The sequence below is a fragment of the Zootoca vivipara genome, chromosome 11 (assembly GCF_963506605.1).
Source record: "Zootoca vivipara chromosome 11, rZooViv1.1, whole genome shotgun sequence".
Taxonomy (NCBI): Eukaryota; Metazoa; Chordata; class Lepidosauria; order Squamata; family Lacertidae; genus Zootoca; species Zootoca vivipara.
Genome location: NC_083286.1, coordinates 33,429,869 through 33,440,870, shown reverse-complemented (window position 1 = coordinate 33,440,870; position 11,002 = coordinate 33,429,869). Strand labels below are relative to the sequence as shown.

Genomic DNA, 11,002 nt, shown 5'->3' with positions numbered 1-11,002 from the left:
AAAACAAATTTAGTTACTTCTATTTTGGAATAGGAAATAAATCAATCCATCTGCTTTTGATGAAAACTAAACTGGCACGCTGTCCCTCAGCTGAAGAGTCTGGTAGCAAAATATTGAATAAAACATTGCTAGGAATACCTGGCCATGTGCTAAACTGATCACCTGCTGGAACAGTTTAACAAATTTCCTCGACATGGTTATAAATGAGTAGGCTTATTGCATAAATACATATGTATTTGTGTAGATTTAGCAATTAGGAAACTCTTTCGTTCATCTCATGATTCATGTGCTCACAAACAAGTAATTAAAGAGTTTGACAAATCCTAATGATTAAGCATGGATAAGTTCAGCTATAATAAGAGTTGCATCGTTCTATTGAAATATTTTCCCTTTACCTTAGGCTTTCATTTCCTCTTTCTTCCATAATGCTTTGAATCGTGACATAATAATTTCCCTGGCAGCCTTCTCTGACATAATTATATTGAAAAAGAGGATATGAAGCATTAAAGTGAATAGGGAATATACAGATTAAGTTTTGACAGATGTTGGATCCAAAGAGAAAGCTTCTACATGAGGATAAAAACCTCAAGGATGTGCAACACACAGTGGGATTAAAATGTATAGAAATGTTTAATTCAGCAGAAATTATTGCAATATAAGCATTTCTAAACACCTGCCACTTATTGACTTCCAAAGCAGCAAAGCATGGGTTCAGTATGATAAACAAACTGATATTGTTTATATATCATACTAATAAAAGGCAACACATTAAATACTTCCTTGCACAATGTACACTTAACACCAGGAAGTCACTGCCCCAGGAAGTCACTGCCCCAATATTTATTTTATAGTATTTATATGCCGCCTTTCTGAATAAAAATTCATCTAGGCCAGATTATGTTATTTATTATTTATCTATAAATTACCTGTCCTTTACCCTAAGGTCAAAGGGCGGGTTACAGCATTAAACACAATATTAACAACAAATTAAAACAAATTGCAACCATAAAAATAACATGGGTCAAAAAATAAAGCATTCACGAAAAGCTATATTGAAGATACCAGATGCAGTTCTGTGGAGAGGCTGTTCCACAGCTTAGGGCCATCACCCACCCATCCCCACCAGCTCTGAGGACAGAGGAACTACCAAGAGGGCCCCCACTGTGCTCCCTTACTTTAAAACAATAGTGTATTAACTAACATAATAAAATACCTTCCAGAAAACCTCCTAAAGAACAATAAAATAACAATTTCTAGTTCATAAATGCATGGTTCATAACAATATTGGTCAAAATCCAAAGAGCCATTTTAGGAGCTGTTAAGAGCTTCTCATGGCCACTGCCATTTTTGACTGCTTTCCCTTTGTCTAGCAAAACCTATCATTCCATACCGCAAACTTTTTCTAACAGGTTCAAAAGCACTTTGTCATGTGACATGAAGGACAATTGCTTCTGTCCAACAAACACTGGTTCAAACCTCCCAATGGAGTAAAAAGTAAGTTTCAGAGAGCTTTAGATCCTAACTATTGCATGTAGTCGCTTTTTCATCTCAACAGGAACAAAACAAAACAAAAAGCATGGAAACAAAAGGAAACACTAAACATTCTTCATGGTTGAAGTATTAAGACGCAAGTTTTTTTGTCTTTTTAAAATACCGTATTTTTCGGTGTATAAGATGCCCCCGTGTATAAGACTCCTATTTTGGGGGACTCAAAATTAAGAAAATGAACTATGCACTGTGTATAAGACGACCCCTTATTTTAAACTTCAAAAATTTAGGAAAAAATATAGTCTTATACATGGGAAAATACGGTACATTCATATGCATATTAGCAACTCTTCGCATTTGCAACATTAAAATAATAATGAAAATACGAGTTTCTACATTGTATCAATGCCATAAGTTTTTAACATGTTCTATATTTACTTCCCTACTGCCACTGTAAAAAAGAAGCTGAGCCATCTTATCCAGAAGCTTGTACTTCTTCCTTCTGTACATCTAATGCAATACTTTAGTTTCAAAATAATAAAGATTACCTTTTTATATTAGCTTTAAATATTATTCTGCAGACAGAAAAACAATCATTCCTAGATGTCCAAACTCTTTTCATTATGTCTAAAAGAACTATCATTGAATTGTATAACTCACCATGAATGACTTTCTTAATAGCATTCTTTAAAAAATACTACCACCACCACTGGGCATAGCCACCATGTGATCCTTTATGCAAGGGATTTTCCATCCTTCATAAAACTGGTCAAGTTAATGTTTGCTTTTCAAGAGAGGTCATAATGTATTGCTGAAGCCAAACAATTCAACATTGTGATTTATTTATTCCTCCCAAAACAATAATGGGTTGCTGAGTAACGCAATACAACAAAGGCTAATTAGGTGTCCCAGGCAATAGTTTTCCATTCTGAATGTGCCTATTCTTGCTCAAAAGCTGTTTCTCATACTTTAGGTGTTTATGCAAGTGTTCCTGGATGACACTGAATATCTGGAGCCACTTCAATCTGGGTTTAGACCTGCTTTCAGGACTGAATTGGACTTTGTCAGCCTAATGAATCATCGAGAGAGGGACAGGAGGAGTACAACCTTGTTACTCTTACTTGATTTATCATCAATTTTTGATACCACTTACCTGGTCATGGTATCCTTCTGGATCAAGTGATTAGAATGGGTACCAGAGGCACTGTACTACAATAGTTCTGTTCCTACCTGTATGGTTGAGTCCAGAGAGTAGTGTTTGGGGAGTGCTCTGGAGTTCGGCAGGGCATAATTTTGTCCCCAGTGTTATTTAACATCTATGTGAAGCTGCTGGGAGCCAGGGTGGATAAAAATCAATGATTAAAAAATATATTTTAAAAAATCAGATATATATATATATACCTGTACATATATTTTAATCAGTTTTTTTAAAATAAAAAAAGCTTTTGTAGGAAAAATCTTTCTAAAGATAGTTTTCTATTTAAGTTACATTATAGTCCAAAGGCTATTCATCAGGAAATAAGGATTTGTTTTAAGTTTTTCATGTGTGCTAAAACTCATGTCGATAAGTTTTTTATTAAAAAAAGTTTAACCAAATCAGTTAACAAACATGGATACATATGCTATAATGTTATTGTTTTAGTTAAATAGATTGTTTAAATTGTTATTAAGGAAATGTTTATTTTTCTCCTTCCAATAAAGTACAGCAGAAAAGTGGTCCAAATATAAACAGTTAAATTATTAAACCTGGCTGTATATGAATTGAGATAACAATGGGCTTATACCAAACCAAGCAATTATCTATAATTTATTCTCATGTTTTATACATAATTCTATATGAAATGTAATAAATTAAAATACAATCTATGGCAGGCATCCCCAAACTTCGGCTCTCCAGATGTTTTAGACTACAATTCCCATCATCCCTGACCACTGGTCCCGTTAGCTAGGGATCATGGGAGTTGTAGGCCAAAACGTCTGGAGGGCCGCAGTTTGGGGATGCCTGATCTATGGCCTTTTAAACTGTCTATGTGGGTTATTGTTTTTGTTCGCTTATTACGCTAAATATTTTTGTGTTTTTATATTGCAAACGACCCATTATCTTCGGATGAAGGGCGGTATAGAAATTTAATAACAATTTTTCACTGATGGGCTTCTCAGTTTCTCTTCTGCTACAGTTTCTGCAATGATCTGTGCCCCTCAGCAAGGTTTTAGGTGAGAAAAAAAGGAATTACTGCAGGAGAACCTGTAACTTTAAACAAGTCTGTATATGATGGGCAGCAACAGCATTGCTTTGTGAGAGAGAAATCATACTTACCACATAGCTGCCAAGTTTTCCCTTTTCTCACGAGGAAGCCTATTCAGCATAAGGGAAAATCCCTTTAAAAAAGGGATAACTTGGCAGCTATGACTTACCATGGTGGCTGTTTCTTAACTTTGTGTTATGCCACACTCTTCATGCAGGAATTTTGTGTTATGCCATGCCTCTCGTGGCCCATTCTGTGACTAGTGCCCCTAGCACACACTCAAAATTCCAAATGTGTACACTAGTCCAAAAGGTTGGTATTTCAATAAACTAATGAATTTTGTTCTAATTATTAACCGAAGTCCACATGCAGTCTTATTAGCTTATCATTGCAGAAATCATTAATATAGGCCAAAGGACAGAAGTATTTAAATGTTATATTTAGCATACAGCATATGACAATTGGTTGTTCTTAATTTTTGACACCTCACATTTTATAAAGTTCATATAATATAAGAAGAAGTAATGTGATACAAATGACACCATGGTTCTTTCTGGATGTTGGAAACAAAAACCTAGATTTATAAAATAAACAAGGAAAACTTATAAAAATATAGTTTCTGTCAAACAATTTGCTAACACCACAATGAGCTCTGCAATATGTACTATAATATGTTTCTATGTTGACATTTTATGGGATGTAAAAACATGTTTCAGAATAAAGATTGAACAGGGTTATTTTTTCAGCAAAGAAGAAAACTGTTTCACTGCCCTTTTTATTAGAAAAATATTTTGTAAAATCAGTACAAAAGATTAGAAGTTGATTGTCAACAGCTAGAAATTTTCTTTAAAGATCAGGATAATAGAGTGTATAAATACTAACGTTTGAAACATGCAAATGTTTGCCATAAGGCGCAGTGTAGACAGCCACACAATGTTTACCAAAGGATTCCCTCCTCCTGTTCAGGTGGGAACAGATGTTTCTATTTATAAATAGTCACCTTTATCCAGCAGCAGCAATTTATGCACTGAACACAATCTGCAACATATGGATCTGCTGTTACATTGGATAGTAAGCTGTTGTGTGAGCAATGAAAGATTGAAATGAACCCCCTTTCCACCTGAGATTATTAGTGTTATCAGCAGTTCAGTGCTAAATATTTGGTAAGGATACATTTCACCAAGAAAAAGATATCAGCACCAATTTTCAAACCAAAATAACAAACCTCAATGAAAACGTTGCTTCATTTGCATTAGCACTCCAGTTTCATGTCATACCTAGCCTGGCTGACTATAAACCTTTTAATGAGGCTGTAGCCACTTCCTTTCCCAAAGGTAAGGAAACTAATCTTTTTCTTCTACAATTAAGCACAAACAATGTAATATTTTGGGGAAAAGAAATGACTATTGTCTGAACAAGAGGTTATGGTGCACTTCAGCTTCTTCCTTTCATATATTCTGCATCACATTCATAAGGGCAGTTGTCACTATAAAAATCATTTCTGTGCTTGAGTGAGATAACTTGAGAGCTCCCCATAGCAGAGAACAGTGCTTTCTGAATTTAAGCATTATAAAATTGTAGAATTGTAGATTTGGAAGGGACCACAAAAGTTATCTAGATCAATCCTCTGCAATGAATCTTTTGCCCAATGTTGGGTTCAAACCCATGGCCCTGAGATGAAGAGTCTCATGCTCTACCGACTGAGGTTTCCCAGCAGTCATTCATAAATTTTTGAAGGATGTGGCACAATTAGACAGGGGTTTGATCCATCAACTTTACTAATTCGATAATTTTGCTGCAAGGCAAAAGTAGGCCCTTGAATGACTGCTTCAATTATTTAAATGTTCCGTGATTAAGAGCTACAGAGAAAGTTTCTGAAAAAGGCAGTAGACAGAAAAGTTAGTATCTTTAAATCGGAAAAAATGTATTTACTGGTTTGTGAAACTGACCCAGAGGATTGTAACAACAGAAAGAACTGGGCAAGGAGGAGGAGCTGCTCAAACATGGAACCTGGCAAGCAGAACTTTGGGCAACAGGTTTCTGTTTCCAAATCCCATTGCACAAAAATGGTGCCCAATACAAAGGAATGAAAATTTCTCTACTTTGCACTTGGTGCTGAACATAGCTGCCAAGTTATCCCTTTTTTAAAGGGATTTTCCCTTATGCTGAATAGGCTTCCTCGCGAGAAAAGGGAAAACTTGGCCACTATGGTGCTGAATTTAAGAGTTGCCAGCACTTCACTGGGAACAATGTTCACAGAGAACTGGGAAATCAGCACTCTTAGCCTTAAGAGCATTACTTACTTGGGAAATAAGAGTGACTCTTCAGTCTTTCAAATGGGGAATCAGCCTAACCAACAGTACGGATAATTTGTTGGGCAGTTAGAAATGTGTGTGTTGTGTGCACACACAAGCAGGCAGGCAGGCTGTTACATAAACCTAATTATCACATACTTTCAGACACAACAGATTCACATTTACAAGAAACCAACATTCAAATTAAAAGCAAAAAATAATAATCCAGCAGCAAAAGGAAACACTCAAATTAAATTGTATTCATATATGATCAAGGAGCAGGAACATGAAGTACAAAATTTACATAAATGAAGTAAAACCTTAAAATTTGTTCAAGATAATGGCCTGTCTCACACATAACACTAAACCATGTGGAAAAAAGGAAGGAGTCCAAGCCTTGGGTTTAAGCACTCATTCTACCCTTCCTGTCCTATGGGGCTGAAAGAAGGAAATATGCTAGCATGTACCTTTCATTTCCATTAACCCAGGCTTGTTGTTAATAGCAAATGAGAAACTGTTGCTTAAAATGCTGGTTAAACATGCCAGCTTCATAATGGTTTGAAGATGGCTCATTTCGAAAACTTAGCATAGTTTGTTTTAATGCACAGTCTCTGGTTCCAAATGGCAAACCCAGATTAGCTGGAAACCAAAGTCCCCTCAGCTGCATGAGAAGGGGGGAGCACAAAAAGCCAAGGCTTTGCTCAGTCTTCTTCCAGCTTGTGCAGATAGCAGTAAACCATGGTTTAGCGTTATGCGCCAGTCAGCCCAGTATGTAAGGCATTTATAAAATTTCACAAGAGTTAAAATTTCATTTCACAGCAGAATGTTTATACAGTTATGGCAATAAATAAATATAAAAAACCACTGAACTGAAACCTTGCAAGTAAAGTCCCCCTAAGCATTCCAATTCATAACTTTGTCATAATCCTGAATTCTCTGTTTTATGTGAGAAAGCTTTTTCTTTAGATATTCACAACGTTCTTTTTTCTCAAGAAATGAGGGATCCTGCAACACAGAAAATAAACAGATCAGTAATTTATTTTGTGGAGGCCTGCAGAAGTAGGTGGGTCAAGTCACAAAGGGTAATTTCAATAAATCTAACGATGTATTATTTTGTTTTGCTGAGTTTCTTTTATATTTTGTCAGCAAACCTTAACATTTGAGGTGGGGAAGCAATACACTTAAATGTATACATGCAATGAATATTTTTTTTTAAAAAAACAAACAAATCCAATGCCAGAATAATGAAAACTTAAATCTAGGGTAAGTTCTTATCCTGGAAGGTCATGTTACCACATTTGAATGGAAACTCACTACTTATGCCTTTCAGCCTTATCAATGGAACTGCCTGCTAGAACTGAGTGATACCACCCCTTTTTCTTATGCCCCTTCTTCAAATTCTCTCTCAAAATCCACCTTTTATGTGAAGACTTTTAAGCAAAGTCCTCATCTCCAACCCAAACAAAGCTGAATACGTGCAACTAAAATGGAGACATGTTCTTCCTGTTGACCCTCCCCTTCATTCTTATTCCCTACCTCTCTGCCCTTTGCCTTCCGTGTGCCAAAATTTGCTATGTAAATCAACTCAGGGCAGGGGTATTTTTGTTACTGCTCTGTTAAAACATTATGCAACATTAACAATCAGTAATTACATAAATAAGTAGATATGAGAACTCACATTCTTTTTCTTTCTATACTGTTGCAAAACATTTGCAATTCTGTCATGTTCCTGTAGAGGGGGGGGAAACAGCATTTCAAAATCTCATGTCTATTATATCCACAAATGATATATTAATTTTCTTCTGTCCTAATATTTTTAATGTAACCATAGTATAAGTTCAGAGTACCATTCCTAGAGAGGTCATCTGCTTTGCTAGGGTTGAAACTGCAGGGGCTGAACAACAGCAAAACCCTATTACAACTAAGCTATATTAATCCTGAATATTGCTACTTCAGTTCAAAAATTGGTGGTCCTTCTGGTTCTGAAGGGAATGGGAGAAAAGGGAGCATGTGGTAGTTACTAGTAATCTAATAATATCACAGCTAGGCAACTGACAGTAAACTACCAAGTGCTTTTCTGCTGCTACCTCAAGCAACAATTTTCTGCAGCAACTAAACTAAAATGTATTTGGCTTGCTAAATGTAAAGGTTAGTGGTGAGCCAATGTCTAGGTTGCCATGTGACTCCAGCCAAAACAGCTTATAAATGCCATTTTTAAATCCATGCTCAATTAAGTACTTACAAGAGTGTTTCCAGGCTGCTGAGGAAGCTTCTGCATCAAGGCATCTAGCTCATCAAATTTCTTTAAGACTGCATGAACCTCAGCAGAGAGCTCTTTATATTCAGAAAACTGATCGTTAAACACAGCTTTATATCGGTCTCTTTCCTCATCTGTCCGAATTGCTGGGTATTTCCTATAAGAAACTATAATCAGTCCTACAGGATCAACCATCTATGTAAGCATCAAATGTATGCATTACGGATTTTCGAAAAGAAAAGAAAAACTTGTAAAAGTGTATTGCCACAGGAAAATTGTGACTCAAATTAGAAAAGACTACAACAATCTTAGATTACCTCCCACCCTCTGTAGAGTACAACTTGGTTTATTTAGTCAAATCAATTGTTTCCCAAACAATTTCATTGGTTATAACCTGGATGGCAGGCTACTTGGAGACTCTGCTTTAGAATAGAAGTTTGGGCTTGGCAATATGTCAACAATAAAATTGTCATTGGCACTTGATACTAAGTGATTCAAACTCAAAAGTTTAAAGAGAACATTTTTTAAATTAACAGAAATCAATATGGGAAGTCTCCTTTGCGTGATGTAATTTGAAATGCTTTATAGCTAAAAACTATGCACTCAAAATCATTATCTGTAGGAACAGAATGGAACCACTGCTGTGCAAGGCATTGATTTCCTGATATAGTTCTAATATGAAAATATAGTTAGGTGATTAAAAGTCAGCAATAATATAGAAACAAACCCTTTTCCACCAAGCACAAAGCCACCTGGTTTAAGCCATGGTTAAACCAAAAAGTCCCTAATTATACATGATTTCCTGTTTCATCCAAACTGGAAAATGATGGTTACCAGCTTCAGAACAACAACAACAACAACAACAACAACAACAACAACAACTTATTATTATTATTTGTACCCTGCCCATCCGACTGGGTTTCCCCAGCCACTCTGGGCGGCTTCCAACAAAGATTAAAATACATTAAAATGTCACAAATTAAAAACTTCCCTAAACAGGGCTGCCTTCAGATATTTTCTAAATGTCAGGTAGTTGTTTATCTCTTTGATATCTGATGGGAGAGCGTTCCACAAGCCATGTTATCACACCAACTTCAAACCAATGTTTAATATCGTGACTTGTTCCAAAGTAAGTAAATGTAATTCTCTAGTTTGGATGAAATGAGAAATTATGACTAGCTGAAGACTTCATGGTTTGTTTGCTAATGCTGTGAAGGTAGGAGCAAAAGGCTCACATCTCCATTCATTCATATATTATTAAGTCAAGATGTGATCATCTGTAGTCGGTCACTGGGATTTATCACTCCAAGAGAAAGCTTCAAAAGGAAAGTAGCAGAGACACTCACGCTAAGTAGTCTGGCATCACTATAGGTTTCGGAATATGTCCTGCAGGTATATGGCCATTGAGTAGTTCAGGTTTCAGTTCCACAGACTTGAATTTCTTTGCATTTGTTGCTACTTTGGGACTGCCGTCTTCATACTATGTAAAATTGATATTAACAGTCAATAACAGTCAGTAAATCTATAATAGTGCAATTCTATCACATACACCTCACCCCCATGTTGTTGGGAGAGGATTATGATAGGTGGCCTCTGGTGGCCTCTGTTGTCAATGTGTCTCAACCTTTACCTATTTTATCCCAATACTTGTTGAAACTAAAGTAGTCCAGGCCCTGCAAGTACTCAGCATTTGAATATAGAAAAAAAATGTTGTTCTTACCATCCTTTTTGGTACAAAAGATTGTGTCGTTGTCATCTAATAAAAAACCAAAACATCATCATTAAGTGTGCAAATGTAGACAATAAAAGCCTTAACATGCAGACAACATCTGGGGCAAAAAAACAGCAAAAAGAGATTGCGCTTCTCCCTAAATCCTTGGAACCTCACTGGTAGTATCTGCTGATATAGTTCCTCTTCATCTTTCTTTGAAAATGTCCCAGCTATTCTGGATTTTCAGGAAAAAGGAAGGAGAAGCAGCTCTGTCCTGCTCTTATTTCCCCTCTGACAGAATTAGGGAAGGAGAAAGGACCAAAGGATTCCCCTGTTTTTTGGTGCTAGGCCATCTGGAAGCAGCAATGGTATATTTGGACTCTTCTCTGAAAGTAGGAAGCAGAGAAACTTGGGAGGAGGAGGTGCTCTCAGATGCTGGAATGTTGCAAGGCAGCACAGTTTAATCTCTGGTCAAAAGCACTAATATGTGTCTCCCCAAGACAATGTAGTATCAGTGTAGTTAACATTGCTGAAGGTATGCCAACAAGTATTGATTTTTATTAGGTGCATTCGCAAGCAAACTCCACCTATTATACTGGCATTCTGTGGTCACATACACAAAACCTCAACAAAGTATATATTACTTGAACTCAATTCTGTTTAGGCAAAATTCTTCATAGACTCACAGAATTGTAGAGTTGGAAGGGACCAGGAGGGTCATCTAGTCCAACACCCTGCAGGGATCTTTTTGCCTATGGGGCTTAAACCTACAACCCTGAGATTAAGAGTCTCATGTTCTACCAAGTGAGGCTCATCCTTGCATGAAAAATATTCACTTCAGAATTATATGCAAACCTAATCTATAAGACTCCAAAGGCCTCAAATCAGGTCCTTAGTTTAGTGATGCAACTGTTACAGAAGCAAGTACAACAGTTAAGAGACATAACATCTACATAGTGGGCTGGCTCAGATGTATTTATCTTAGCTGATTAAGCCAAATTCTGCA

General features: G+C 36.4%; 1 protein-coding gene across 2 annotated transcripts in view; it reads right to left on the bottom strand.

The window, feature by feature from the left end:
* Positions 1-1,146: 1,146 nt before the first annotated feature.
* Positions 1,147-11,002, bottom strand: part of MARVELD2 (MARVEL domain containing 2) — a 12,482-nt gene continuing 2,626 nt past the window's right edge. For both annotated transcript variants that reach the window (XM_035099552.2, XM_035099553.2), the window contains exons 3-7: positions 10,006-10,041; positions 9,632-9,765; positions 8,271-8,442; positions 7,707-7,757; positions 1,147-7,033 (exon numbers count right to left, since the gene is read on the bottom strand). In XM_035099552.2, coding sequence (XP_034955443.2) covers positions 6,923-7,033; positions 7,707-7,757; positions 8,271-8,442; positions 9,632-9,765; positions 10,006-10,041 — 504 coding nt within the window. In that variant the 3' untranslated portion in view covers positions 1,147-6,922. The remainder of the gene's footprint in view (positions 7,034-7,706; positions 7,758-8,270; positions 8,443-9,631; positions 9,766-10,005; positions 10,042-11,002) is intronic.